Genomic DNA, 27,326 nt, shown 5'->3' with positions numbered 1-27,326 from the left:
ACAACCAAAGCCGCAAAATGTCTGACGCACCAGCACCAGTAGTAAAGACCCCAGCTAAGTCACCAAAGAAGAAAGCTGCAGCTAAACCAAAGAAAGTAGCTACTCATCCAAAATACAGCGAGATGGTCGGAAAGGCTATATCTGCTTTGAAAGAGCGTGGAGGCTCCAGCCGTCAAGCCATCCTCAAGTATATCTTAGCAAACTTCAGCGTTGGTAGCGATGCAAAAACAGTCAACACTCACTTGAAGTTAGCTCTGAAATCAGGAGTGAAGAGCAATAGCTTGAAACAGTCGAAGGGTACCGGCGCTTCTGGAAGCTTTAAGATTGGGGAAGTAGCTAAACCAGCTAAGAAACCAGCAAAGAAAGTAGTTAAACCTAAAGCAGCCAAGCCAAAGAAGGCAAAGACACCTACCAAAAAGACTGCCGCAAAGAAACCTGCAGCAAAGAAACCAGCAGGTGAAAAGAAAGCAGCTAAACCAAAAGCAAAGAAGCCAGCTGCAAAGAAACCTGCTGCAAAACCTGCTGCCAAATCTGCAAAGAAAGCCACAAAATCTCCCAAGAAGACAAAGGCTGCAGCTAAACCAAAGAAGGCAAAGACACCAAAGAAGAAGTAAATGAAGGAAGCATGATGCTTTTAAAGCTTAAACAGCCCTTTTAAGGGCTACCAAAATTTTTCAAAAAGAATCTGAAATTGTTGCATGGTATTAGTCACAAATAAAATATAGCTTGTCCCATTTTCTAAATCTCTCTTTCTTCTCTGCAATTTATTTCTACTACATGTGAACTTGCTAAGTTTTACTATCTTCCACTCTGGATCGTGCAGTAAATATTTAGTTTTGCTTCTATCTTAAACCCGAAAAAAAATCTTTTTATACAAATTCTTGATCTGTTCAAAATTGCTACTTCCTAACTTTATATATCAAAAAATTTAACACTTCTGTGTCTACGACCATATCACGTTGAAAACACCGGTTCTCGTCCGATCACCGAAGTTAAGCAACGTCGAGCCCGGTTAGTACTTGGATGGGTGACCGCCTGGGAATACCGGGTGTTGTAGACATTTTTTGTGTTCTTATAATTTTGCATTTCTAACAAACATATAATTAGTGTAAAGTTTTGCTTCTGAAAAAAAATATTATATATAAATTTTTGACAAAAATGCTACTACCTAACCTTATATATCAAAAATTTTAACACTTCTGTGTCTACGACCATATCACGTTGAAAACACCGGTTCTCGTCCGATCACCGAAGTTAAGCAACGTCGAGCCCGGTTAGTACTTGGATGGGTGACCGCCTGGGAATACCGGGTGTTGTAGACATTTTTTTACGTATAATTTTGTATTCCTACCAAACATAATGGTTCAATATTTTTTTTACTAATTTATTTGGATGTAATATTCAATGTATTTAGCTATCAATGAAGAAAACAGAAAATAAATCATTCATAAATTTATTTAGTTTTCAATACCCATCTGCATGTTGAAATATTTTTAAGTGAAATACATGCACGTCAAGTTATATACACTTAAGAATTCCACTCCTTACACATGCATGTGGCTATATATATATTTTTAAATTAGGTCTTTGAAAGGTCGTCTGTGATAATATGGTATCCGCCATTTGTCGTCATTTGAAATCGCCTCTTTCTTTTTGACCAGGGCTTATATGATTCACATTTTTTCTGAAAGGATTCTAATTAGCAAAAATTCATTATAGCAAAAACAAATAATAAACAATAAATAATAATTATAGTTTGTAAAGTTCCAGTAAAAACTTCGAATATTTGAAACGTCTTTCATCTCGGTCAAGGAAGTCCCGGTTTCGAAGTTTGCCATCTTTGTGTGCTTTCATATCGAAGGCAAAATCTAAATTTCTGGGAAGTCTCTTTATTTCTGTGTATATCTGAAAGCAAAAACATATAAAGAAATGATTTTACTACAAATTTATATCATTTTTACGGCACAATCTAGTTTTTGTGAAATAATACAACACGTTTTCTGATGAAGAATCGCACGAGTGAAATTGACAAGTTGTACATTAATCGTAAATATTTCTTCACTCGTGGTATTTTGTTTAATTCTTATGACATATTCTGAAAGATAAATTCCTGCTGAAAATTTTCGTGTATCATTTATATAACAAAAAGTACAATTTATTTGAAACAAATGATTAAAACTTGTCGAACAAGCACACAGATTTTCTTGTCGATCTGTTTGAATTAGATTGTCATGAAAGTTTAAGGGTGCTCTCGTCGAGGTCCGCGTTAGTTTGATAATTACACACTGTCGGTGATTTTTGCATATCATTGTAATCTGTCGTTCATTCGCACACATCGTTCAACAACCAAAGCCGCAAAATGTCTGACGCACCAGCACCAGTAGTAAAGACCCCAGCTAAGTCACCAAAGAAGAAAGCTGCAGCTAAACCAAAGAAAGTAGCTACTCATCCAAAATACAGCGAGATGGTCGGAAAGGCTATATCTGCTTTGAAAGAGCGTGGAGGCTCCAGCCGTCAAGCCATCCTCAAGTATATCTTAGCAAACTTCAGCGTTGGTAGCGATGCAAAAACAGTCAACACTCACTTGAAGTTAGCTCTGAAATCAGGAGTGAAGAGCAATAGCTTGAAACAGTCGAAGGGTACCGGCGCTTCTGGAAGCTTTAAGATTGGGGAAGTAGCTAAACCAGCTAAGAAACCAGCAAAGAAAGTAGTTAAACCTAAAGCAGCCAAGCCAAAGAAGGCAAAGACACCTACCAAAAAGACTGCCGCAAAGAAACCTGCAGCAAAGAAACCAGCAGGTGAAAAGAAAGCAGCTAAACCAAAAGCAAAGAAGCCAGCTGCAAAGAAACCTGCTGCAAAACCTGCTGCCAAATCTGCAAAGAAAGCCACAAAATCTCCCAAGAAGACAAAGGCTGCAGCTAAACCAAAGAAGGCAAAGACACCAAAGAAGAAGTAAATGAAGGAAGCATGATGCTTTTAAAGCTTAAACAGCCCTTTTAAGGGCTACCAAAATTTTTCAAAAAGAATCTGAAATTGTTGCATGGTATTAGTCACAAATAAAATATAGCTTGTCCCATTTTCTAAATCTCTCTTTCTTCTCTGCAATTTATTTCTACTACATGTGAACTTGCTAAGTTTTACTATCTTCCACTCTGGATCGTGCAGTAAATATTTAGTTTTGCTTCTATCTTAAACCCGAAAAAAAATCTTTTTATACAAATTCTTGATCTGTTCAAAATTGCTACTTCCTAACTTTATATATCAAAAAATTTAACACTTCTGTGTCTACGACCATATCACGTTGAAAACACCGGTTCTCGTCCGATCACCGAAGTTAAGCAACGTCGAGCCCGGTTAGTACTTGGATGGGTGACCGCCTGGGAATACCGGGTGTTGTAGACATTTTTTGTGTTCTTATAATTTTGCATTTCTAACAAACATATAATTAGTGTAAAGTTTTGCTTCTGAAAAAAAATATTATATATAAATTTTTGACAAAAATGCTACTACCTAACCTTATATATCAAAAATTTTAACACTTCTGTGTCTACGACCATATCACGTTGAAAACACCGGTTCTCGTCCGATCACCGAAGTTAAGCAACGTCGAGCCCGGTTAGTACTTGGATGGGTGACCGCCTGGGAATACCGGGTGTTGTAGACATTTTTTTACGTATAATTTTGTATTCCTACCAAACATAATGGTTCAATATTTTTTTTACTAATTTATTTGGATGTAATATTCAATGTATTTAGCTATCAATGAAGAAAACAGAAAATAAATCATTCATAAATTTATTTAGTTTTCAATACCCATCTGCATGTTGAAATATTTTTAAGTGAAATACATGCACGTCAAGTTATATACACTTAAGAATTCCACTCCTTACACATGCATGTGGCTATATATATATTTTTAAATTAGGTCTTTGAAAGGTCGTCTGTGATAATATGGTATCCGCCATTTGTCGTCATTTGAAATCGCCTCTTTCTTTTTGACCAGGGCTTATATGATTCACATTTTTTCTGAAAGGATTCTAATTAGCAAAAATTCATTATAGCAAAAACAAATAATAAACAATAAATAATAATTATAGTTTGTAAAGTTCCAGTAAAAACTTCGAATATTTGAAACGTCTTTCATCTCGGTCAAGGAAGTCCCGGTTTCGAAGTTTGCCATCTTTGTGTGCTTTCATATCGAAGGCAAAATCTAAATTTCTGGGAAGTCTCTTTATTTCTGTGTATATCTGAAAGCAAAAACATATAAAGAAATGATTTTACTACAAATTTATATCATTTTTACGGCACAATCTAGTTTTTGTGAAATAATACAACACGTTTTCTGATGAAGAATCGCACGAGTGAAATTGACAAGTTGTACATTAATCGTAAATATTTCTTCACTCGTGGTATTTTGTTTAATTCTTATGACATATTCTGAAAGATAAATTCCTGCTGAAAATTTTCGTGTATCATTTATATAACAAAAAGTACAATTTATTTGAAACAAATGATTAAAACTTGTCGAACAAGCACACAGATTTTCTTGTCGATCTGTTTGAATTAGATTGTCATGAAAGTTTAAGGGTGCTCTCGTCGAGGTCCGCGTTAGTTTGATAATTACACACTGTCGGTGATTTTTGCATATCATTGTAATCTGTCGTTCATTCGCACACATCGTTCAACAACCAAAGCCGCAAAATGTCTGACGCACCAGCACCAGTAGTAAAGACCCCAGCTAAGTCACCAAAGAAGAAAGCTGCAGCTAAACCAAAGAAAGTAGCTACTCATCCAAAATACAGCGAGATGGTCGGAAAGGCTATATCTGCTTTGAAAGAGCGTGGAGGCTCCAGCCGTCAAGCCATCCTCAAGTATATCTTAGCAAACTTCAGCGTTGGTAGCGATGCAAAAACAGTCAACACTCACTTGAAGTTAGCTCTGAAATCAGGAGTGAAGAGCAATAGCTTGAAACAGTCGAAGGGTACCGGCGCTTCTGGAAGCTTTAAGATTGGGGAAGTAGCTAAACCAGCTAAGAAACCAGCAAAGAAAGTAGTTAAACCTAAAGCAGCCAAGCCAAAGAAGGCAAAGACACCTACCAAAAAGACTGCCGCAAAGAAACCTGCAGCAAAGAAACCAGCAGGTGAAAAGAAAGCAGCTAAACCAAAAGCAAAGAAGCCAGCTGCAAAGAAACCTGCTGCAAAACCTGCTGCCAAATCTGCAAAGAAAGCCACAAAATCTCCCAAGAAGACAAAGGCTGCAGCTAAACCAAAGAAGGCAAAGACACCAAAGAAGAAGTAAATGAAGGAAGCATGATGCTTTTAAAGCTTAAACAGCCCTTTTAAGGGCTACCAAAATTTTTCAAAAAGAATCTGAAATTGTTGCATGGTATTAGTCACAAATAAAATATAGCTTGTCCCATTTTCTAAATCTCTCTTTCTTCTCTGCAATTTATTTCTACTACATGTGAACTTGCTAAGTTTTACTATCTTCCACTCTGGATCGTGCAGTAAATATTTAGTTTTGCTTCTATCTTAAACCCGAAAAAAAATCTTTTTATACAAATTCTTGATCTGTTCAAAATTGCTACTTCCTAACTTTATATATCAAAAAATTTAACACTTCTGTGTCTACGACCATATCACGTTGAAAACACCGGTTCTCGTCCGATCACCGAAGTTAAGCAACGTCGAGCCCGGTTAGTACTTGGATGGGTGACCGCCTGGGAATACCGGGTGTTGTAGACATTTTTTGTGTTCTTATAATTTTGCATTTCTAACAAACATATAATTAGTGTAAAGTTTTGCTTCTGAAAAAAAATATTATATATAAATTTTTGACAAAAATGCTACTACCTAACCTTATATATCAAAAATTTTAACACTTCTGTGTCTACGACCATATCACGTTGAAAACACCGGTTCTCGTCCGATCACCGAAGTTAAGCAACGTCGAGCCCGGTTAGTACTTGGATGGGTGACCGCCTGGGAATACCGGGTGTTGTAGACATTTTTTTACGTATAATTTTGTATTCCTACCAAACATAATGGTTCAATATTTTTTTTACTAATTTATTTGGATGTAATCACAGTGTAGATACTATTCTGTACGCTTTCCGGAAGTCGCGATTTTCGAAGCGAGAACGTTTTGGATCACATTTCAAATTTGTCGGATATACTATATTAAACGGTAAGATGTGCATCTGTACATTGCTTAATGATTAATTCAGCTGACATCGATATTCACAAATGGTTTATAATTAAATTTAGCACATTCATTATTCGTATCTTTGCCTTAATTAAGAGATTTCCAAGTGCATCACTAAGGAAAATCAGTTGGTGAACCTAAATACAATCTTTTTGCACTCTTACTGTACAAATTAACGTAAAATCCAGACTTAATTTACTAAATAGAGTATATTTTAAGTGGTGGTAAAAGTTTCAGCCAGATCGTTGAAGCCAGAAATAAGAAAATTACACTTGTTTGAATTTCTCACTGTACGATCAGTCGAGCTTGTATATTTTGAAACTGTATGATCAGTCTTTATTTCACTGTATTCTAGTAGTGATTTCAAAGTTATTTACGATACATTAGAAGATGTCATTTTTCTAAATAACACAAATATATTTTAATAAATGCACATCCTGTAAACTTTTCAAACATGTTTTAGCTTGATAGGGTGTACTCGACTTACTACATTAAGTATAAGGATGTTTGAATGTGGCTGAAATAAGAAGAAGGTTAAAATTTGTTTGTTTATAGAAGTTTCAGGAATGTCATCCGTTATACTTAAAATTGAATAAACACACAGATTTAATTGTTACTATATAAAAATGCATGAATTTACAAACATTCGAGGCCGTACTGTAGCCTATAATTGATCACAGTTCCTTCACTTTGTTTTTGGATGTAGATCTGTCTCTTTCACACTCAATTGTACACCACTTTGTAAAGCGATGGTTTATAGTGATAATGATGTCCGTCTTTCCGTTCGTCCGTTGGACTGGAACAACATGTTTCGCCGGTTTTGCAAGCGCATCTCCTCATAAACCATTTAATATACATTGGGGTTTCCAGACATTTTTAAATGGAGAGGGGGTCCAATCCAGGAGAAAAGAGGATTCCAAATATATGTTCCCATACAAATGCATTGAAAGTTAAAAAAGAGTTTCAAACCGCCGGATCCCAATTTTCTTGAATCCGTCACTGGTATAACTATTAATTATTTTTTACTTGGATTCCGTATCATAAATTATAATATAAAAAAGAAGATGCGGTATGATTGCCAATGAGTCAACCGTCCACAAGAGATCATAATGACACAGCTATTAACAAATATAGGCCACCGTATGGCCTTCAACAATAAGCAAAGCCAATACCACAAAGTCGGCTATAAAAAGCCCCGAAATGACAATGTAAAACAATTCAAACGAGAAAATTAACGGCCTTATTTATATAAAAAAAAGGGATATATTTCTTATTTTGTTAAAAATATTTTAAGGGGTTTCTTTATATAAGATACGGACTTGAACATTGCATTATATGGGGGCACCCATCAGGTATTTCCAACTGTGACCTCCAAAACGAATTGTTAAACTTTTCTAAAATCGCTCCATTTTTAATCTATTAATGTACTATGGACCTTTTATTTCGAATTTTTTGTAAAAATATTTTTGATGTTTCTCTATCTAAAATACGGACTTTGTCATAACCTCATATTGGGCGTACCTATTTTATATCCACAACTTCCTTAAGACACTTGTCATAAATTAATGAATATTTTTCAGATTCCTTATCATTTAATTCAATTGTGTACCTCTTATTTTGGTTTTTCGAAAAATCATAAGTTTTTTATTTCCATGATATGGACTTTTCCACTACCTTATTGGGTGGTACCCGCTTACTATACGCAACTTTCAAAAACTTACCATATACTAGTACTAGTATTAATAAAAGTATAAACTTTCTCATATTCGTTATTAAATGATGCCCCTGTGTACCTATAATTTAGTTTTTCTGGTGGTTTATTTTTTTCCAAAACATGGACTATAGAAGTGGCGGGGTATTATTTCTTTAATTCTTTCCTCAATACCTAAAGGTTTTAAACAAAGCTTTCTCTATCTATTTTTTGTCATTTTAAAAGAGACATGCTTGATGTATGTAATCACCAATTGGTCAACGGTAGACGGTGTAAATAGTCTTAAAAATGTAATAGTTAAACAGATAACTGCAACGACACACTAATACAAAGTCCACAAGCGAATCATGTATTGCTTTATAGGCATTTGATTTTAAGTAAGACTGACGAAACAAAAATATAATTATTTTGCCGTCTACAAAAATCATCAGAAATATATTTGTAAGAGATTACACGTTATAGTTCCATGGACATAATCATAAATTATATCACATAGACACGTATATACCTTCAAATTGCCGTTGTTTTTCAGTCAAGGTCGTTAAAAACTTCCATTTGTTGTTGTTTTTTTCTTCAAAATCACGACTGGTCATACAGACAAAAAATCTGAAATCGCTACTAGAATACAGTCAGTTTTAGACTGATCGTACAGTAATTTATTTTGGGATCCTCAATGAAAACATATTTTTTATTTGAAATACGAACATTCTACTTAAATACGGTAGGAATATTGAAACAGTATATATTTTACTGTAAACTGATGCAAATATTTGCAATAAAAGATTATTTGCTTTGTACTACGAGAGCAAAATTGTAAATCGATTTCACTTTTTTCTATGAAGTTGGTGTGATGCACGCGTATATTTTATATTCTACTGCATGTTTTTGTTACAGTTACTGATATTTATGATGTTGTACATACATTTAAGATGTGCAAAGCACTTTATAGATATAGGAGTAAACAAATGATGAGAAAAAGCACCCAAAACAAAACCGTTCTGTTAGCCAGTTTGAAATCCTCGCTTCGAAAATCGCGACTTCCGGATAGCGTACAGAATAGTATCTACACTGTGGTAATATTCAATGTATTTAGCTATCAATGAAGAAAACAGAAAATAAATCATTCATAAATTTATTTAGTTTTCAATACCCATCTGCATGTTGAAATATTTTTAAGTGAAATACATGCACGTCAAGTTATATACACTTAAGAATTCCACTCCTTACACATGCATGTGGCTATATATATATTTTTAAATTAGGTCTTTGAAAGGTCGTCTGTGATAATATGGTATCCGCCATTTGTCGTCATTTGAAATCGCCTCTTTCTTTTTGACCAGGGCTTATATGATTCACATTTTTTCTGAAAGGATTCTAATTAGCAAAAATTCATTATAGCAAAAACAAATAATAAACAATAAATAATAATTATAGTTTGTAAAGTTCCAGTAAAAACTTCGAATATTTGAAACGTCTTTCATCTCGGTCAAGGAAGTCCCGGTTTCGAAGTTTGCCATCTTTGTGTGCTTTCATATCGAAGGCAAAATCTAAATTTCTGGGAAGTCTCTTTATTTCTGTGTATATCTGAAAGCAAAAACATATAAAGAAATGATTTTACTACAAATTTATATCATTTTTACGGCACAATCTAGTTTTTGTGAAATAATACAACACGTTTTCTGATGAAGAATCGCACGAGTGAAATTGACAAGTTGTACATTAATCGTAAATATTTCTTCACTCGTGGTATTTTGTTTAATTCTTATGACATATTCTGAAAGATAAATTCCTGCTGAAAATTTTCGTGTATCATTTATATAACAAAAAGTACAATTTATTTGAAACAAATGATTAAAACTTGTCGAACAAGCACACAGATTTTCTTGTCGATCTGTTTGAATTAGATTGTCATGAAAGTTTAAGGGTGCTCTCGTCGAGGTCCGCGTTAGTTTGATAATTACACACTGTCGGTGATTTTTGCATATCATTGTAATCTGTCGTTCATTCGCACACATCGTTCAACAACCAAAGCCGCAAAATGTCTGACGCACCAGCACCAGTAGTAAAGACCCCAGCTAAGTCACCAAAGAAGAAAGCTGCAGCTAAACCAAAGAAAGTAGCTACTCATCCAAAATACAGCGAGATGGTCGGAAAGGCTATATCTGCTTTGAAAGAGCGTGGAGGCTCCAGCCGTCAAGCCATCCTCAAGTATATCTTAGCAAACTTCAGCGTTGGTAGCGATGCAAAAACAGTCAACACTCACTTGAAGTTAGCTCTGAAATCAGGAGTGAAGAGCAATAGCTTGAAACAGTCGAAGGGTACCGGCGCTTCTGGAAGCTTTAAGATTGGGGAAGTAGCTAAACCAGCTAAGAAACCAGCAAAGAAAGTAGTTAAACCTAAAGCAGCCAAGCCAAAGAAGGCAAAGACACCTACCAAAAAGACTGCCGCAAAGAAACCTGCAGCAAAGAAACCAGCAGGTGAAAAGAAAGCAGCTAAACCAAAAGCAAAGAAGCCAGCTGCAAAGAAACCTGCTGCAAAACCTGCTGCCAAATCTGCAAAGAAAGCCACAAAATCTCCCAAGAAGACAAAGGCTGCAGCTAAACCAAAGAAGGCAAAGACACCAAAGAAGAAGTAAATGAAGGAAGCATGATGCTTTTAAAGCTTAAACAGCCCTTTTAAGGGCTACCAAAATTTTTCAAAAAGAATCTGAAATTGTTGCATGGTATTAGTCACAAATAAAATATAGCTTGTCCCATTTTCTAAATCTCTCTTTCTTCTCTGCAATTTATTTCTACTACATGTGAACTTGCTAAGTTTTACTATCTTCCACTCTGGATCGTGCAGTAAATATTTAGTTTTGCTTCTATCTTAAACCCGAAAAAAAATCTTTTTATACAAATTCTTGATCTGTTCAAAATTGCTACTTCCTAACTTTATATATCAAAAAATTTAACACTTCTGTGTCTACGACCATATCACGTTGAAAACACCGGTTCTCGTCCGATCACCGAAGTTAAGCAACGTCGAGCCCGGTTAGTACTTGGATGGGTGACCGCCTGGGAATACCGGGTGTTGTAGACATTTTTTGTGTTCTTATAATTTTGCATTTCTAACAAACATATAATTAGTGTAAAGTTTTGCTTCTGAAAAAAAATATTATATATAAATTTTTGACAAAAATGCTACTACCTAACCTTATATATCAAAAATTTTAACACTTCTGTGTCTACGACCATATCACGTTGAAAACACCGGTTCTCGTCCGATCACCGAAGTTAAGCAACGTCGAGCCCGGTTAGTACTTGGATGGGTGACCGCCTGGGAATACCGGGTGTTGTAGACATTTTTTTACGTATAATTTTGTATTCCTACCAAACATAATGGTTCAATATTTTTTTTACTAATTTATTTGGATGTAATATTCAATGTATTTAGCTATCAATGAAGAAAACAGAAAATAAATCATTCATAAATTTATTTAGTTTTCAATACCCATCTGCATGTTGAAATATTTTTAAGTGAAATACATGCACGTCAAGTTATATACACTTAAGAATTCCACTCCTTACACATGCATGTGGCTATATATATATTTTTAAATTAGGTCTTTGAAAGGTCGTCTGTGATAATATGGTATCCGCCATTTGTCGTCATTTGAAATCGCCTCTTTCTTTTTGACCAGGGCTTATATGATTCACATTTTTTCTGAAAGGATTCTAATTAGCAAAAATTCATTATAGCAAAAACAAATAATAAACAATAAATAATAATTATAGTTTGTAAAGTTCCAGTAAAAACTTCGAATATTTGAAACGTCTTTCATCTCGGTCAAGGAAGTCCCGGTTTCGAAGTTTGCCATCTTTGTGTGCTTTCATATCGAAGGCAAAATCTAAATTTCTGGGAAGTCTCTTTATTTCTGTGTATATCTGAAAGCAAAAACATATAAAGAAATGATTTTACTACAAATTTATATCATTTTTACGGCACAATCTAGTTTTTGTGAAATAATACAACACGTTTTCTGATGAAGAATCGCACGAGTGAAATTGACAAGTTGTACATTAATCGTAAATATTTCTTCACTCGTGGTATTTTGTTTAATTCTTATGACATATTCTGAAAGATAAATTCCTGCTGAAAATTTTCGTGTATCATTTATATAACAAAAAGTACAATTTATTTGAAACAAATGATTAAAACTTGTCGAACAAGCACACAGATTTTCTTGTCGATCTGTTTGAATTAGATTGTCATGAAAGTTTAAGGGTGCTCTCGTCGAGGTCCGCGTTAGTTTGATAATTACACACTGTCGGTGATTTTTGCATATCATTGTAATCTGTCGTTCATTCGCACACATCGTTCAACAACCAAAGCCGCAAAATGTCTGACGCACCAGCACCAGTAGTAAAGACCCCAGCTAAGTCACCAAAGAAGAAAGCTGCAGCTAAACCAAAGAAAGTAGCTACTCATCCAAAATACAGCGAGATGGTCGGAAAGGCTATATCTGCTTTGAAAGAGCGTGGAGGCTCCAGCCGTCAAGCCATCCTCAAGTATATCTTAGCAAACTTCAGCGTTGGTAGCGATGCAAAAACAGTCAACACTCACTTGAAGTTAGCTCTGAAATCAGGAGTGAAGAGCAATAGCTTGAAACAGTCGAAGGGTACCGGCGCTTCTGGAAGCTTTAAGATTGGGGAAGTAGCTAAACCAGCTAAGAAACCAGCAAAGAAAGTAGTTAAACCTAAAGCAGCCAAGCCAAAGAAGGCAAAGACACCTACCAAAAAGACTGCCGCAAAGAAACCTGCAGCAAAGAAACCAGCAGGTGAAAAGAAAGCAGCTAAACCAAAAGCAAAGAAGCCAGCTGCAAAGAAACCTGCTGCAAAACCTGCTGCCAAATCTGCAAAGAAAGCCACAAAATCTCCCAAGAAGACAAAGGCTGCAGCTAAACCAAAGAAGGCAAAGACACCAAAGAAGAAGTAAATGAAGGAAGCATGATGCTTTTAAAGCTTAAACAGCCCTTTTAAGGGCTACCAAAATTTTTCAAAAAGAATCTGAAATTGTTGCATGGTATTAGTCACAAATAAAATATAGCTTGTCCCATTTTCTAAATCTCTCTTTCTTCTCTGCAATTTATTTCTACTACATGTGAACTTGCTAAGTTTTACTATCTTCCACTCTGGATCGTGCAGTAAATATTTAGTTTTGCTTCTATCTTAAACCCGAAAAAAAATCTTTTTATACAAATTCTTGATCTGTTCAAAATTGCTACTTCCTAACTTTATATATCAAAAAATTTAACACTTCTGTGTCTACGACCATATCACGTTGAAAACACCGGTTCTCGTCCGATCACCGAAGTTAAGCAACGTCGAGCCCGGTTAGTACTTGGATGGGTGACCGCCTGGGAATACCGGGTGTTGTAGACATTTTTTGTGTTCTTATAATTTTGCATTTCTAACAAACATATAATTAGTGTAAAGTTTTGCTTCTGAAAAAAAATATTATATATAAATTTTTGACAAAAATGCTACTACCTAACCTTATATATCAAAAATTTTAACACTTCTGTGTCTACGACCATATCACGTTGAAAACACCGGTTCTCGTCCGATCACCGAAGTTAAGCAACGTCGAGCCCGGTTAGTACTTGGATGGGTGACCGCCTGGGAATACCGGGTGTTGTAGACATTTTTTTACGTATAATTTTGTATTCCTACCAAACATAATGGTTCAATATTTTTTTTACTAATTTATTTGGATGTAATATTCAATGTATTTAGCTATCAATGAAGAAAACAGAAAATAAATCATTCATAAATTTATTTAGTTTTCAATACCCATCTGCATGTTGAAATATTTTTAAGTGAAATACATGCACGTCAAGTTATATACACTTAAGAATTCCACTCCTTACACATGCATGTGGCTATATATATATTTTTAAATTAGGTCTTTGAAAGGTCGTCTGTGATAATATGGTATCCGCCATTTGTCGTCATTTGAAATCGCCTCTTTCTTTTTGACCAGGGCTTATATGATTCACATTTTTTCTGAAAGGATTCTAATTAGCAAAAATTCATTATAGCAAAAACAAATAATAAACAATAAATAATAATTATAGTTTGTAAAGTTCCAGTAAAAACTTCGAATATTTGAAACGTCTTTCATCTCGGTCAAGGAAGTCCCGGTTTCGAAGTTTGCCATCTTTGTGTGCTTTCATATCGAAGGCAAAATCTAAATTTCTGGGAAGTCTCTTTATTTCTGTGTATATCTGAAAGCAAAAACATATAAAGAAATGATTTTACTACAAATTTATATCATTTTTACGGCACAATCTAGTTTTTGTGAAATAATACAACACGTTTTCTGATGAAGAATCGCACGAGTGAAATTGACAAGTTGTACATTAATCGTAAATATTTCTTCACTCGTGGTATTTTGTTTAATTCTTATGACATATTCTGAAAGATAAATTCCTGCTGAAAATTTTCGTGTATCATTTATATAACAAAAAGTACAATTTATTTGAAACAAATGATTAAAACTTGTCGAACAAGCACACAGATTTTCTTGTCGATCTGTTTGAATTAGATTGTCATGAAAGTTTAAGGGTGCTCTCGTCGAGGTCCGCGTTAGTTTGATAATTACACACTGTCGGTGATTTTTGCATATCATTGTAATCTGTCGTTCATTCGCACACATCGTTCAACAACCAAAGCCGCAAAATGTCTGACGCACCAGCACCAGTAGTAAAGACCCCAGCTAAGTCACCAAAGAAGAAAGCTGCAGCTAAACCAAAGAAAGTAGCTACTCATCCAAAATACAGCGAGATGGTCGGAAAGGCTATATCTGCTTTGAAAGAGCGTGGAGGCTCCAGCCGTCAAGCCATCCTCAAGTATATCTTAGCAAACTTCAGCGTTGGTAGCGATGCAAAAACAGTCAACACTCACTTGAAGTTAGCTCTGAAATCAGGAGTGAAGAGCAATAGCTTGAAACAGTCGAAGGGTACCGGCGCTTCTGGAAGCTTTAAGATTGGGGAAGTAGCTAAACCAGCTAAGAAACCAGCAAAGAAAGTAGTTAAACCTAAAGCAGCCAAGCCAAAGAAGGCAAAGACACCTACCAAAAAGACTGCCGCAAAGAAACCTGCAGCAAAGAAACCAGCAGGTGAAAAGAAAGCAGCTAAACCAAAAGCAAAGAAGCCAGCTGCAAAGAAACCTGCTGCAAAACCTGCTGCCAAATCTGCAAAGAAAGCCACAAAATCTCCCAAGAAGACAAAGGCTGCAGCTAAACCAAAGAAGGCAAAGACACCAAAGAAGAAGTAAATGAAGGAAGCATGATGCTTTTAAAGCTTAAACAGCCCTTTTAAGGGCTACCAAAATTTTTCAAAAAGAATCTGAAATTGTTGCATGGTATTAGTCACAAATAAAATATAGCTTGTCCCATTTTCTAAATCTCTCTTTCTTCTCTGCAATTTATTTCTACTACATGTGAACTTGCTAAGTTTTACTATCTTCCACTCTGGATCGTGCAGTAAATATTTAGTTTTGCTTCTATCTTAAACCCGAAAAAAAATCTTTTTATACAAATTCTTGATCTGTTCAAAATTGCTACTTCCTAACTTTATATATCAAAAAATTTAACACTTCTGTGTCTACGACCATATCACGTTGAAAACACCGGTTCTCGTCCGATCACCGAAGTTAAGCAACGTCGAGCCCGGTTAGTACTTGGATGGGTGACCGCCTGGGAATACCGGGTGTTGTAGACATTTTTTGTGTTCTTATAATTTTGCATTTCTAACAAACATATAATTAGTGTAAAGTTTTGCTTCTGAAAAAAAATATTATATATAAATTTTTGACAAAAATGCTACTACCTAACCTTATATATCAAAAATTTTAACACTTCTGTGTCTACGACCATATCACGTTGAAAACACCGGTTCTCGTCCGATCACCGAAGTTAAGCAACGTCGAGCCCGGTTAGTACTTGGATGGGTGACCGCCTGGGAATACCGGGTGTTGTAGACATTTTTTTACGTATAATTTTGTATTCCTACCAAACATAATGGTTCAATATTTTTTTTACTAATTTATTTGGATGTAATATTCAATGTATTTAGCTATCAATGAAGAAAACAGAAAATAAATCATTCATAAATTTATTTAGTTTTCAATACCCATCTGCATGTTGAAATATTTTTAAGTGAAATACATGCACGTCAAGTTATATACACTTAAGAATTCCACTCCTTACACATGCATGTGGCTATATATATATTTTTAAATTAGGTCTTTGAAAGGTCGTCTGTGATAATATGGTATCCGCCATTTGTCGTCATTTGAAATCGCCTCTTTCTTTTTGACCAGGGCTTATATGATTCACATTTTTTCTGAAAGGATTCTAATTAGCAAAAATTCATTATAGCAAAAACAAATAATAAACAATAAATAATAATTATAGTTTGTAAAGTTCCAGTAAAAACTTCGAATATTTGAAACGTCTTTCATCTCGGTCAAGGAAGTCCCGGTTTCGAAGTTTGCCATCTTTGTGTGCTTTCATATCGAAGGCAAAATCTAAATTTCTGGGAAGTCTCTTTATTTCTGTGTATATCTGAAAGCAAAAACATATAAAGAAATGATTTTACTACAAATTTATATCATTTTTACGGCACAATCTAGTTTTTGTGAAATAATACAACACGTTTTCTGATGAAGAATCGCACGAGTGAAATTGACAAGTTGTACATTAATCGTAAATATTTCTTCACTCGTGGTATTTTGTTTAATTCTTATGACATATTCTGAAAGATAAATTCCTGCTGAAAATTTTCGTGTATCATTTATATAACAAAAAGTACAATTTATTTGAAACAAATGATTAAAACTTGTCGAACAAGCACACAGATTTTCTTGTCGATCTGTTTGAATTAGATTGTCATGAAAGTTTAAGGGTGCTCTCGTCGAGGTCCGCGTTAGTTTGATAATTACACACTGTCGGTGATTTTTGCATATCATTGTAATCTGTCGTTCATTCGCACACATCGTTCAACAACCAAAGCCGCAAAATGTCTGACGCACCAGCACCAGTAGTAAAGACCCCAGCTAAGTCACCAAAGAAGAAAGCTGCAGCTAAACCAAAGAAAGTAGCTACTCATCCAAAATACAGCGAGATGGTCGGAAAGGCTATATCTGCTTTGAAAGAGCGTGGAGGCTCCAGCCGTCAAGCCATCCTCAAGTATATCTTAGCAAACTTCAGCGTTGGTAGCGATGCAAAAACAGTCAACACTCACTTGAAGTTAGCTCTGAAATCAGGAGTGAAGAGCAATAGCTTGAAACAGTCGAAGGGTACCGGCGCTTCTGGAAGCTTTAAGATTGGGGAAGTAGCTAAACCAGCTAAGAAACCAGCAAAGAAAGTAGTTAAACCTAAAGCAGCCAAGCCAAAGAAGGCAAAGACACCTACCAAAAAGACTGCCGCAAAGAAACCTGCAGCAAAGAAACCAGCAGGTGAAAAGAAAGCAGCTAAACCAAAAGCAAAGAAGCCAGCTGCAAAGAAACCTGCTGCAAAACCTGCTGCCAAATCTGCAAAGAAAGCCACAAAATCTCCCAAGAAGACAAAGGCTGCAGCTAAACCAAAGAAGGCAAAGACACCAAAGAAGAAGTAAATGAAGGAAGCATGATGCTTTTAAAGCTTAAACAGCCCTTTTAAGGGCTACCAAAATTTTTCAAAAAGAATCTGAAATTGTTGCATGGTATTAGTCACAAATAAAATATAGCTTGTCCCATTTTCTAAATCTCTCTTTCTTCTCTGCAATTTATTTCTACTACATGTGAACTTGCTAAGTTTTACTATCTTCCACTCTGGATCGTGCAGTAAATATTTAGTTTTGCTTCTATCTTAAACCCGAAAAAAAATCTTTTTATACAAATTCTTGATCTGTTCAAAATTGCTACTTCCTAACTTTATATATCAAAAAATTTAACACTTCTGTGTCTACGACCATATCACGTTGAAAACACCGGTTCTCGTCCGATCACCGAAGTTAAGCAACGTCGAGCCCGGTTAGTACTTGGATGGGTGACCGCCTGGGAATACCGGGTGTTGTAGACATTTTTTGTGTTCTTATAATTTTGCATTTCTAACAAACATATAATTAGTGTAAAGTTTTGCTTCTGAAAAAAAATATTATATATAAATTTTTGACAAAAATGCTACTACCTAACCTTATATATCAAAAATTTTAACACTTCTGTGTCTACGACCATATGACGTTGAAAACACCGGTTCTCGTCCGATCACCGAAGTTAAGCAACGTCGAGCCCGGTTAGTACTTGGATGGGTGACCGCCTGGGAATACCGGGTGTTGTAGACATTTTTTTACGTATAATTTTGTATTCCTACCAAACATAATGGTTCAATATTTTTTTTACTAATTTATTTGGATGTAATATTCAATGTATTTAGCTATCAATGAAGAAAACAGAAAATAAATCATTCATAAATTTATTTAGTTTTCAATACCCATCTGCATGTTGAAATATTTTTAAGTGAAATACATGCACGTCAAGTTATATACACTTAAGAATTCCACTCCTTACACATGCATGTGGCTATATATATATTTTTAAATTAGGTCTTTGAAAGGTCGTCTGTGATAATATGGTATCCGCCATTTGTCGTCATTTGAAATCGCCTCTTTCTTTTTGATCAGGGCTTATATGATTCACATTTTTTCTGAAAGGATTCTAATTAGCAAAAATTCATTATAGCAAAAACAAATAATAAACAATAAATAATAATTATAGTTTGTAAAGTTCCAGTAAAAACTTCGAATATTTGAAACGTCTTTCATCTCGGTCAAGGAAGTCCCGGTTTCGAAGTTTGCCATCTTTGTGTGCTTTCATATCGAAGGCAAAATCTAAATTTCTGGGAAGTCTCTTTATTTCTGTGTATATCTGAAAGCAAAAACATATAAAGAAATGATTTTACTACAAATTTATATCATTTTTACGGCACAATCTAGTTTTTGTGAAATAATACAACACGTTTTCTGATGAAGAATCGCACGAGTGAAATTGACAAGTTGTACATTAATCGTAAATATTTCTTCACTCGTGGTATTTTGTTTAATTCTTATGACATATTCTGAAAGATAAATTCCTGCTGAAAATTTTCGTGTATCATTTATATAACAAAAAGTACAATTTATTTGAAACAAATGATTAAAACTTGTCGAACAAGCACACAGATTTTCTTGTCGATCTGTTTGAATTAGATTGTCATGAAAGTTTAAGGGTGCTCTCGTCGAGGTCCGCGTTAGTTTGATAATTACACACTGTCGGTGATTTTTGCATATCATTGTAATCTGTCGTTCATTCGCACACATCGTTCAACAACCAAAGCCGCAAAATGTCTGACGCACCAGCACCAGTAGTAAAGACCCCAGCTAAGTCACCAAAGAAGAAAGCTGCAGCTAAACCAAAGAAAGTAGCTACTCATCCAAAATACAGCGAGATGGTCGGAAAGGCTATATCTGCTTTGAAAGAGCGTGGAGGCTCCAGCCGTCAAGCCATCCTCAAGTATATCTTAGCAAACTTCAGCGTTGGTAGCGATGCAAAAACAGTCAACACTCACTTGAAGTTAGCTCTGAAATCAGGAGTGAAGAGCAATAGCTTGAAACAGTCGAAGGGTACCGGCGCTTCTGGAAGCTTTAAGATTGGGGAAGTAGCTAAACCAGCTAAGAAACCAGCAAAGAAAGTAGTTAAACCTAAAGCAGCCAAGCCAAAGAAGGCAAAGACACCTACCAAAAAGACTGCCGCAAAGAAACCTGCAGCAAAGAAACCAGCAGGTGAAAAGAAAGCAGCTAAACCAAAAGCAAAGAAGCCAGCTGCAAAGAAACCTGCTGCAAAACCTGCTGCCAAATCTGCAAAGAAAGCCACAAAATCTCCCAAGAAGACAAAGGCTGCAGCTAAACCAAAGAAGGCAAAGACACCAAAGAAGAAGTAAATGAAGGAAGCATGATGCTTTTAAAGCTTAAACAACCCTTTTAAGGGCTACCAAAATTTTTCAAAAAGAATCTGAAATTGTTGCATGGTATTAGTCACAAATAAAATATAGCTTGTCCCATTTTCTAAATCTCTCTTTCTTCTCTGCAATTTATTTCTACTACATGTGAACTTGCTAAGTTTTACTATCTTCCACTCTGGATCGTGCAGTAAATATTTAGTTTTGCTTCTATCTTAAACCCGAAAAAAAATCTTTTTATACAAATTCTTGATCTGTTCAAAATTGCTACTTCCTAACTTTATATATCAAAAAATTTAACACTTCTGTGTCTACGACCATATCACGTTGAAAACACCGGTTCTCGTCCGATCACCGAAGTTAAGCAACGTCGAGCCCGGTTAGTACTTGGATGGGTGACCGCCTGGGAATACCGGGTGTTGTAGACATTTTTTGTGTTCTTATAATTTTGCATTTCTAACAAACATATAATTAGTGTAAAGTTTTGCTTCTGAAAAAAAATATATATAAATTTTTGACAAAAATGCTACTACCTAACCTTATATATCAAAAATTTTAACACTTCTGTGTCTACGACCATATGACGTTGAAAACACCGGTTCTCGTCCGATCACCGAAGTTAAGCAACGTCGAGCCCGGTTAGTACTTGGATGGGTGACCGCCTGGGAATACCGGGTGTTGTAGACATTTTTTTACGTATAATTTTGTATTCCTACCAAACATAATGGTTCAATATTTTTTTTACTAATTTATTTGGATGTAATATTCAATGTATTTAGCTATCAATGAAGAAAACAGAAAATAAATCATTCATAAATTTATTTAGTTTTCAATACCCATCTGCATGTTGAAATATTTTTAAGTGAAATACATGCACGTCAAGTTATATACACTTAAGAATTCCACTCCTTCCACATGCATGTGGCTATATATATATTTTTAAATTAGGTCTTTGAAAGGTCGTCTGTGATAATATGGTATCCGCCATTTGTCGTCATTTGAAATCGCCTCTTTCTTTTTGACCAGGGCTTATATGATTCACATTTTTTCTGAAAGGATTCTAATTAGCAAAAATTCATTATAGCAAAAACAAATAATAAACAATAAATAATAATTATAGTTTGTAAAGTTCCAGTAAAAACTTCGAATATTTGAAACGTCTTTTATCTCGGTCAAGGAAGTCCCGGTTTCGAAGTTTGCCATCTTTGTGTGCTTTCATATCGAAGGCAAAATCTAAATTTCTGGGAAGTCTCTTTATTTCTGTGTATATCTGAAAGCAAAAACATATAAAGAAATGATTTTACTACAAATTTATATCATTTTTACGGCACAATCTAGTTTTTGTGAAATAATACAACACGTTTTCTGATGAAGAATCGCACGAGTGAAATTGACAAGTTGTACATTAATCGTAAATATTTCTTCACTCGTGGTATTTTGTTTAATTCTTATGACATATTCTGAAAGATAAATTCCTGCTGAAAATTTTCGTGTATCATTTATATAACAAAAAGTACAATTTATTTGAAACAAATGATTAAAACTTGTCGAACAAGCACACAGATTTTCTTGTCGATCTGTTTGAATTAGATTGTCATGAAAGTTTAAGGGTGCTCTCGTCGAGGTCCGCGTTAGTTTGATAATTACACACTGTCGGTGATTTTTGCATATCATTGTAATCTGTCGTTCATTCGCACACATCGTTCAACAACCAAAGCCGCAAAATGTCTGACGCACCAGCACCAGTAGTAAAGACCCCAGCTAAGTCACCAAAGAAGAAAGCTGCAGCTAAACCAAAGAAAGTAGCTACTCATCCAAAATACAGCGAGATGGTCGGAAAGGCTATATCTGCTTTGAAAGAGCGTGGAGGCTGCAGCCGTCAAGCCATCCTCAAGTATATCTTAGCAAACTTCAGCGTTGGTAGCGATGCAAAAACAGTCAACACTCACTTGAAGTTAGCTCTGAAATCAGGAGTGAAGAGCAATAGCTTGAAACAGTCGAAGGGTACCGGCGCTTCTGGAAGCTTTAAGATTGGGGAAGTAGCTAAACCAGCTAAGAAACCAGCAAAGAAAGTAGTTAAACCTAAAGCAGCCAAGCCAAAGAAGGCAAAGACACCTACCAAAAAGACTGCCGCAAAGAAACCTGCAGCAAAGAAACCAGCAGGTGAAAAGAAAGCAGCTAAACCAAAAGCAAAGAAGCCAGCTGCAAAGAAACCTGCTGCAAAACCTGCTGCCAAATCTGCAAAGAAAGCCACAAAATCTCCCAAGAAGACAAAGGCTGCAGCTAAACCAAAGAAGGCAAAGACACCAAAGAAGAAGTAAATGAAGGAAGCATGATGCTTTTAAAGCTTAAACAGCCCTTTTAAGGGCTACCAAAATTTTTCAAAAAGAATCTGAAATTGTTGCATGGTATTAGTCACAAATAAAATATAGCTTGTCCCATTTTCTAAATCTCTCTTTCTTCTCTGCAATTTATTTCTACTACATGTGAACTTGCTAAGTTTTACTATCTTCCACTCTGGATCGTGCAGTAAATATTTAGTTTTGCTTCTATCTTAAACCCGAAAAAAAATCTTTTTATACAAATTCTTGATCTGTTCAAAATTGCTACTTCCTAACTTTATATATCAAAAAATTTAACACTTCTGTGTCTACGACCATATCACGTTGAAAACACCGGTTCTCGTCCGATCACCGAAGTTAAGCAACGTCGAGCCCGGTTAGTACTTGGATGGGTGACCGCCTGGGAATACCGGGTGTTGTAGACATTTTTTGTGTTCTTATAATTTTGCATTTCTAACAAACATATAATTAGTGTAAAGTTTTGCTTCTGAAAAAAAATATTATATATAAATTTTTGACAAAAATGCTACTACCTAACCTTATATATCAAAAATTTTAACACTTCTGTGTCTACGACCATATGACGTTGAAAACACCGGTTCTCGTCCGATCACCGAAGTTAAGCAACGTCGAGCCCGGTTAGTACTTGGATGGGTGACCGCCTGGGAATACCGGGTGTTGTAGACATTTTTTTACGTATAATTTTGTATTCCTACCAAACATAATGGTTCAATATTTTTTTTACTAATTTATTTGGATGTAATATTCAATGTATTTAGCTATCAATGAAGAAAACAGAAAATAAATCATTCATAAATTTATTTAGTTTTCAATACCCATCTGCATGTTGAAATATTTTTAAGTGAAATACATGCACGTCAAGTTATATACACTTAAGAATTCCACTCCTTCCACATGCATGTGGCTATATATATATTTTTAAATTAGGTCTTTGAAAGGTCGTCTGTGATAATATGGTATCCGCCATTTGTCGTCATTTGAAATCGCCTCTTTCTTTTTGACCAGGGCTTATATGATTCACATTTTTTCTGAAAGGATTCTAATTAGCAAAAATTCATTATAGCAAAAACAAATAATAAACAATAAATAATAATTATAGTTTGTAAAGTTCCAGTAAAAACTTCGAATATTTGAAACGTCTTTCATCTCGGTCAAGGAAGTCCCGGTTTCGAAGTTTGCCATCTTTGTGTGCTTTCATATCGAAGGCAAAATCTAAATTTCTGGGAAGTCTCTTTATTTCTGTGTATATCTGAAAGCAAAAACATATAAAGAAATGATTTTACTACAAATTTATATCATTTTTACGGCACAATCTAGTTTTTGTGAAATAATACAACACGTTTTCTGATGAAGAATCGCACGAGTGAAATTGACAAGTTGTACATTAATCGTAAATATTTCTTCACTCGTGGTATTTTGTTTAATTCTTATGACATATTCTGAAAGATAAATTCCTGCTGAAAATTTTCGTGTATCATTTATATAACAAAAAGTACAATTTATTTGAAACAAATGATTAAAACTTGTCGAACAAGCACACAGATTTTCTTGTCGATCTGTTTGAATTAGATTGTCATGAGGCCCGGATGAGGTAACTACGATCGAGGCAACGCTAAAATTTGCTGTGTTAGAAAAGAACATTTTTTGCGTGAAAAACACTTCTATATAAACAGAAAACCAGGTCAGTTATTTAACTTTTTATAGTTCATCGTTGTGTTTACGCTACAAGTTCCAGATTGAGATAAAACGAACGTAATATTGAAAATACATGAACAACGATTTTCTACTCTTCTATGAAGCCATTGTTTAATTGTTGTACCGTGGTAACGTCTTAGCGACGTAGGAATAACTTTTGAAAATTTAGATTTCCTCTCTATTGACTATTCAATATATATTAAACTTGAGTGAAAATAAGAATAAATACTAAAATGTCAGAAGCGCCCGATCTAACCAATGAACTGTTTGAGCTATTAACAAAAATAGATAGCCGATTAACCGTGATCGAAGCCCGAACTGACCGAATAGAAAACATCGAAACAGCGCTAGGTCAGTTAACTAGGAAAGTCGATACAATGAAAAGTGACATTATGGAACTAAAAACGAAAACCGCTGACCTGGAGATTAATGCCAATTTTATAAGTAACAAGTATGAAGAATTACGTGGTGAAAATTCTGCTCAAGATAACAAAATTAGACAGTTGCAGAAAGATGTATTGGATATAAGAGATGCCGAAAAACAGACAACAGAATTAAAAGAGAAAATACTAGATCTACAATGCAGGTCTATGAGGAATAATTTGGTATTTACAGGTCTGGAAGAGTCTGCTGAAGAAAACACCAAACAAGTGTTACATAAATTTATAAGGGAAGAACTCGATATTAGAAAAGAAATTCAACTTGGAACCGTTCATCGATTTGGACAAAAAGATAACAATGGCAGGCACAGACCTATTGTGGCGAGCTTTATTTTTTACGAAGATCTACAATCCGTATTATATTCCGGACCAAAACTAAAAAATAAACCAAACTTTGGCATAAATACCCAGTTCCCAAGAGAGATTGAAGAGAGAAGAAAAAATTTGTACCCCGTGATGAAAGAGGCAAAGAAAAAGGGAAAAAAAGCATACATGATAAAAGATAAGCTGTTTATCGAAGGAAATATTTTTAAACCGGAAATTAAGAAACAATCACCTGGTGAACAAAAAACCGAACAGTCGACTTTCCTCTCAGGAACACCACCAACAGATAACAGGAAATCACAAAAACGAGCAAGACATGGGTCAGAACAAGAATAGGGGAACGAAGAAGGAGTAGCTGAAGAAAATGAAAAAAGATGTTATTGTGTGTCTATTAACAATAGTGTTTGTAAATTAAATATTCTTAGTTTAAATGTCTGTGGCATAAAGAAACGACTTCAATATCCTGAATTTATAGAATTAATTAATCGTTATGATATAATATGTCTTCAAGAAAGTAAAACTGACAATTGTGATGAAATTTTAGTACCTGGCTATATCAGTAAAATGAAAAACAGACACGATATGACATTTAGAAAATCTGGTGGACTTATGGTTCTTTATAAAGAAAAATTATGCGATCATATTAAGTTCCTCTCGAGTGATAGTAATTTTGTTATATGGTTTGAAATCTCATCATCATACACTAAACTTGATGCTGAAATAGCCATTGGGTCTGTTTATATTCCACCGGAAAACACTAAATATAGTTCACCCGACGCCTTTCGCGAAATCGAAACTGATATTCTAAAATTTTCAACTAAATACAAATATGTGTGCTTAAATGGCGATTTCAACAGTAGAACATCGACTGATGCTGATTTTATCCCAACTGATGGAAATGATATTTCTGATATTCTGAATTTACCGGAAATCACAGAAAACGACACCTACAAATTCGAAATCTACAACATACCGATAGCAAGAAATAATAAAGATAAAACAAAAAATAAGTATGGGAAACTACTACTTGATTTATGCAAATTTACAAATATGTATATTATAAACGGCCGCATAGGAGAAAATATGACGGGGGAACGTACGAGCAAAAACGCTGCAGTTGTTGATTATTTCATAGGGTCGCTAGATTTTATTAACATTATCTCAAATTCGAAGGTTTTAGATTTTAGTTGTTTATATTCCGATATCCACAGCCCTATAGATATAGATGTCGACATAAATAAATGTACATGTGAATATGGATCTGTGCCGATAAACTCGATGAGCGGAGAGAAAATAAAAAAATGGGATATAAACAAGAAAGAAGATTTTATTATAAATTTAGACAGAGAAAAGATTTCTGAATTAGAAAGTTACCTTGAAGAAACCAAATCTTTTCCTGCTGATTCAAACATTATAAACAAAGCTGTAGAAACTATTACGAACATATTTGTTACTTCTGCGAAGAAAACGTTCGGAACCTCAAAAAACAAGTCAAAGAACGAAAATACCCCTCAGAGTAAAAGATCACAAGATGAAAAACCATGGTTTAACATAGATTGTAAAATTGCTAGGAAAAATGCGAGAAAATACAGAAGAAAATATAAATTTAACAAATCCATTGTAAACCAGGAAAATAAAAAACGCAGTGAAAGACAATACAAAAATACGATGAACAGAAATATAAAAAAGTATAGGAAAAATGTGCGAAATGATATGAAAAATATGAAAACCACGAACTCAAAAGAATACTGGAAAATTCTAAATGGAGGCTCTAGAAAGAAACAACCTAATATTTCAATTGAAAAACTTTATGATTTCTTCAAAAATTTAAATCAAGAAAACATAGAAGAACAAGAGCTTAACTATGAAGAGATTGAAAGAAATGTCGAAAATAATTTATTAAATGAAATGATTACGCCCGAGGAAATAATAAGAAATATAAAAAACTTGAAAAATAACAAGGCAAGCGGCGATGACCTGATAATAAACGAATTCTTTAAAGCTACGTGTGCTTCAACAGAAATCATTAATATCTTTGTTAAGTTATTCAATCGTATATTTGATACAGGAATCATACCAGACAGTTGGTTATCTGGAAATATACACCCTTTATTCAAATATAAAGGAAATCAACAAGACCCGCAAAACTATAGACCTATCACTATTCTTAGCTGTTTTGGAAAACTGTTTACGTCCATCCTAAATGAACGATTAACGAAATATTTCGACATCTTTTCAATAATACATAACAATCAAAGTGGCTTTAGGAAAAAATATTCAACAACAGATAACATATTTATATTACAAAGTCTATTCGACCTAGCTAGATCGCAAAAGAAAAAGTTATTCTGTGTTTTTATTGATTTTGCTAAGGCGTTCGACACAGTTTGGAGAAACGGCCTATGGTTTAAGATGGCATTGAATCACATTGATGGAAAAATGCATACAGTAATACATAGTATGTACAACAATATAAAATCAAGAGTTATTTACAATAACCAAAAATCTGATTTTTTCCCATGTAACACTGGAGTTAGACAAGGAGAAAATCTTTCCCCTCTATTATTC

The 27,326-nt window shown here is 34.7% G+C and overlaps 8 protein-coding genes and 18 non-coding genes across 26 annotated transcripts; all 26 read left to right on the top strand.

Annotated features, from left to right (window-relative positions):
• Nucleotides 1-17: 17 nt before the first annotated feature.
• LOC134706379 (histone H1-delta-like) lies at nt 18-614 on the top strand. Its single transcript, XM_063565276.1, has one exon. The coding sequence runs from the start codon at nt 18-20 to the stop codon at nt 612-614; it is 597 nt and encodes a 198-aa protein (XP_063421346.1).
• Nucleotides 615-941: 327 nt separating this feature from the next.
• LOC134701027 (5S ribosomal RNA) lies at nt 942-1,060 on the top strand. The gene has a single exon (XR_010104018.1). It is a non-coding gene; the product is annotated as a 5S ribosomal RNA (ribosomal RNA).
• Nucleotides 1,061-1,203: 143 nt separating this feature from the next.
• Nucleotides 1,204-1,322, top strand: LOC134700957 (5S ribosomal RNA). Its single transcript, XR_010103994.1, has one exon. It is a non-coding gene; the product is annotated as a 5S ribosomal RNA (ribosomal RNA).
• Nucleotides 1,323-2,359: 1,037 nt separating this feature from the next.
• On the top strand, nt 2,360-2,956 carry LOC134706372 (histone H1-delta-like). Its single transcript, XM_063565263.1, has one exon. The coding sequence runs from the start codon at nt 2,360-2,362 to the stop codon at nt 2,954-2,956; it is 597 nt and encodes a 198-aa protein (XP_063421333.1).
• A 327-nt stretch (nt 2,957-3,283) lies between these two features.
• On the top strand, nt 3,284-3,402 carry LOC134700874 (5S ribosomal RNA). The gene has a single exon (XR_010103979.1). It is a non-coding gene; the product is annotated as a 5S ribosomal RNA (ribosomal RNA).
• Nucleotides 3,403-3,545: 143 nt separating this feature from the next.
• LOC134700777 (5S ribosomal RNA) lies at nt 3,546-3,664 on the top strand. Its single transcript, XR_010103966.1, has one exon. It is a non-coding gene; the product is annotated as a 5S ribosomal RNA (ribosomal RNA).
• A 1,037-nt stretch (nt 3,665-4,701) lies between these two features.
• Nucleotides 4,702-5,298, top strand: LOC134706364 (histone H1-delta-like). The gene has a single exon (XM_063565251.1). It carries the CDS (start codon nt 4,702-4,704, stop codon nt 5,296-5,298), a length of 597 nt encoding a protein of 198 aa, XP_063421321.1.
• A 327-nt stretch (nt 5,299-5,625) lies between these two features.
• On the top strand, nt 5,626-5,744 carry LOC134700654 (5S ribosomal RNA). The gene has a single exon (XR_010103955.1). It is a non-coding gene; the product is annotated as a 5S ribosomal RNA (ribosomal RNA).
• Nucleotides 5,745-5,887: 143 nt separating this feature from the next.
• Nucleotides 5,888-6,006, top strand: LOC134700568 (5S ribosomal RNA). Its single transcript, XR_010103929.1, has one exon. It is a non-coding gene; the product is annotated as a 5S ribosomal RNA (ribosomal RNA).
• A 3,947-nt stretch (nt 6,007-9,953) lies between these two features.
• Nucleotides 9,954-10,550, top strand: LOC134706358 (histone H1-delta-like). Its single transcript, XM_063565237.1, has one exon. The coding sequence runs from the start codon at nt 9,954-9,956 to the stop codon at nt 10,548-10,550; it is 597 nt and encodes a 198-aa protein (XP_063421307.1).
• Nucleotides 10,551-10,877: 327 nt separating this feature from the next.
• Nucleotides 10,878-10,996, top strand: LOC134700497 (5S ribosomal RNA). The gene has a single exon (XR_010103901.1). It is a non-coding gene; the product is annotated as a 5S ribosomal RNA (ribosomal RNA).
• Nucleotides 10,997-11,139: 143 nt separating this feature from the next.
• On the top strand, nt 11,140-11,258 carry LOC134700426 (5S ribosomal RNA). The gene has a single exon (XR_010103871.1). It is a non-coding gene; the product is annotated as a 5S ribosomal RNA (ribosomal RNA).
• Nucleotides 11,259-12,295: 1,037 nt separating this feature from the next.
• Nucleotides 12,296-12,892, top strand: LOC134706353 (histone H1-delta-like). Its single transcript, XM_063565222.1, has one exon. The coding sequence runs from the start codon at nt 12,296-12,298 to the stop codon at nt 12,890-12,892; it is 597 nt and encodes a 198-aa protein (XP_063421292.1).
• A 327-nt stretch (nt 12,893-13,219) lies between these two features.
• Nucleotides 13,220-13,338, top strand: LOC134700376 (5S ribosomal RNA). The gene has a single exon (XR_010103854.1). It is a non-coding gene; the product is annotated as a 5S ribosomal RNA (ribosomal RNA).
• Nucleotides 13,339-13,481: 143 nt separating this feature from the next.
• Nucleotides 13,482-13,600, top strand: LOC134700309 (5S ribosomal RNA). Its single transcript, XR_010103835.1, has one exon. It is a non-coding gene; the product is annotated as a 5S ribosomal RNA (ribosomal RNA).
• Nucleotides 13,601-14,637: 1,037 nt separating this feature from the next.
• LOC134706346 (histone H1-delta-like) lies at nt 14,638-15,234 on the top strand. Its single transcript, XM_063565209.1, has one exon. The coding sequence runs from the start codon at nt 14,638-14,640 to the stop codon at nt 15,232-15,234; it is 597 nt and encodes a 198-aa protein (XP_063421279.1).
• A 327-nt stretch (nt 15,235-15,561) lies between these two features.
• Nucleotides 15,562-15,680, top strand: LOC134700235 (5S ribosomal RNA). The gene has a single exon (XR_010103815.1). It is a non-coding gene; the product is annotated as a 5S ribosomal RNA (ribosomal RNA).
• Nucleotides 15,681-15,823: 143 nt separating this feature from the next.
• Nucleotides 15,824-15,942, top strand: LOC134700160 (5S ribosomal RNA). The gene has a single exon (XR_010103792.1). It is a non-coding gene; the product is annotated as a 5S ribosomal RNA (ribosomal RNA).
• A 1,037-nt stretch (nt 15,943-16,979) lies between these two features.
• Nucleotides 16,980-17,576, top strand: LOC134706335 (histone H1-delta-like). Its single transcript, XM_063565198.1, has one exon. It carries the CDS (start codon nt 16,980-16,982, stop codon nt 17,574-17,576), a length of 597 nt encoding a protein of 198 aa, XP_063421268.1.
• Nucleotides 17,577-17,903: 327 nt separating this feature from the next.
• LOC134700076 (5S ribosomal RNA) lies at nt 17,904-18,022 on the top strand. Its single transcript, XR_010103769.1, has one exon. It is a non-coding gene; the product is annotated as a 5S ribosomal RNA (ribosomal RNA).
• A 143-nt stretch (nt 18,023-18,165) lies between these two features.
• On the top strand, nt 18,166-18,284 carry LOC134702653 (5S ribosomal RNA). Its single transcript, XR_010104470.1, has one exon. It is a non-coding gene; the product is annotated as a 5S ribosomal RNA (ribosomal RNA).
• A 1,037-nt stretch (nt 18,285-19,321) lies between these two features.
• Nucleotides 19,322-19,918, top strand: LOC134706329 (histone H1-delta-like). The gene has a single exon (XM_063565186.1). It carries the CDS (start codon nt 19,322-19,324, stop codon nt 19,916-19,918), a length of 597 nt encoding a protein of 198 aa, XP_063421256.1.
• Nucleotides 19,919-20,245: 327 nt separating this feature from the next.
• Nucleotides 20,246-20,364, top strand: LOC134699993 (5S ribosomal RNA). Its single transcript, XR_010103724.1, has one exon. It is a non-coding gene; the product is annotated as a 5S ribosomal RNA (ribosomal RNA).
• A 140-nt stretch (nt 20,365-20,504) lies between these two features.
• On the top strand, nt 20,505-20,623 carry LOC134702645 (5S ribosomal RNA). Its single transcript, XR_010104461.1, has one exon. It is a non-coding gene; the product is annotated as a 5S ribosomal RNA (ribosomal RNA).
• Nucleotides 20,624-22,584: 1,961 nt separating this feature from the next.
• LOC134699925 (5S ribosomal RNA) lies at nt 22,585-22,703 on the top strand. The gene has a single exon (XR_010103697.1). It is a non-coding gene; the product is annotated as a 5S ribosomal RNA (ribosomal RNA).
• Nucleotides 22,704-22,846: 143 nt separating this feature from the next.
• On the top strand, nt 22,847-22,965 carry LOC134702637 (5S ribosomal RNA). The gene has a single exon (XR_010104460.1). It is a non-coding gene; the product is annotated as a 5S ribosomal RNA (ribosomal RNA).
• The last annotated feature ends 4,361 nt before the right edge of the window (nt 22,966-27,326 follow it).

This window comes from Mytilus trossulus, chromosome 1 (assembly GCF_036588685.1).
Source record: "Mytilus trossulus isolate FHL-02 chromosome 1, PNRI_Mtr1.1.1.hap1, whole genome shotgun sequence".
NCBI lineage: Eukaryota > Metazoa > Mollusca > Bivalvia > Mytilida > Mytilidae > Mytilus > Mytilus trossulus.
The sequence above is the reverse complement of the archived record's forward strand: the minus strand, read 5'-3'. Positions and strand labels throughout refer to the sequence as shown.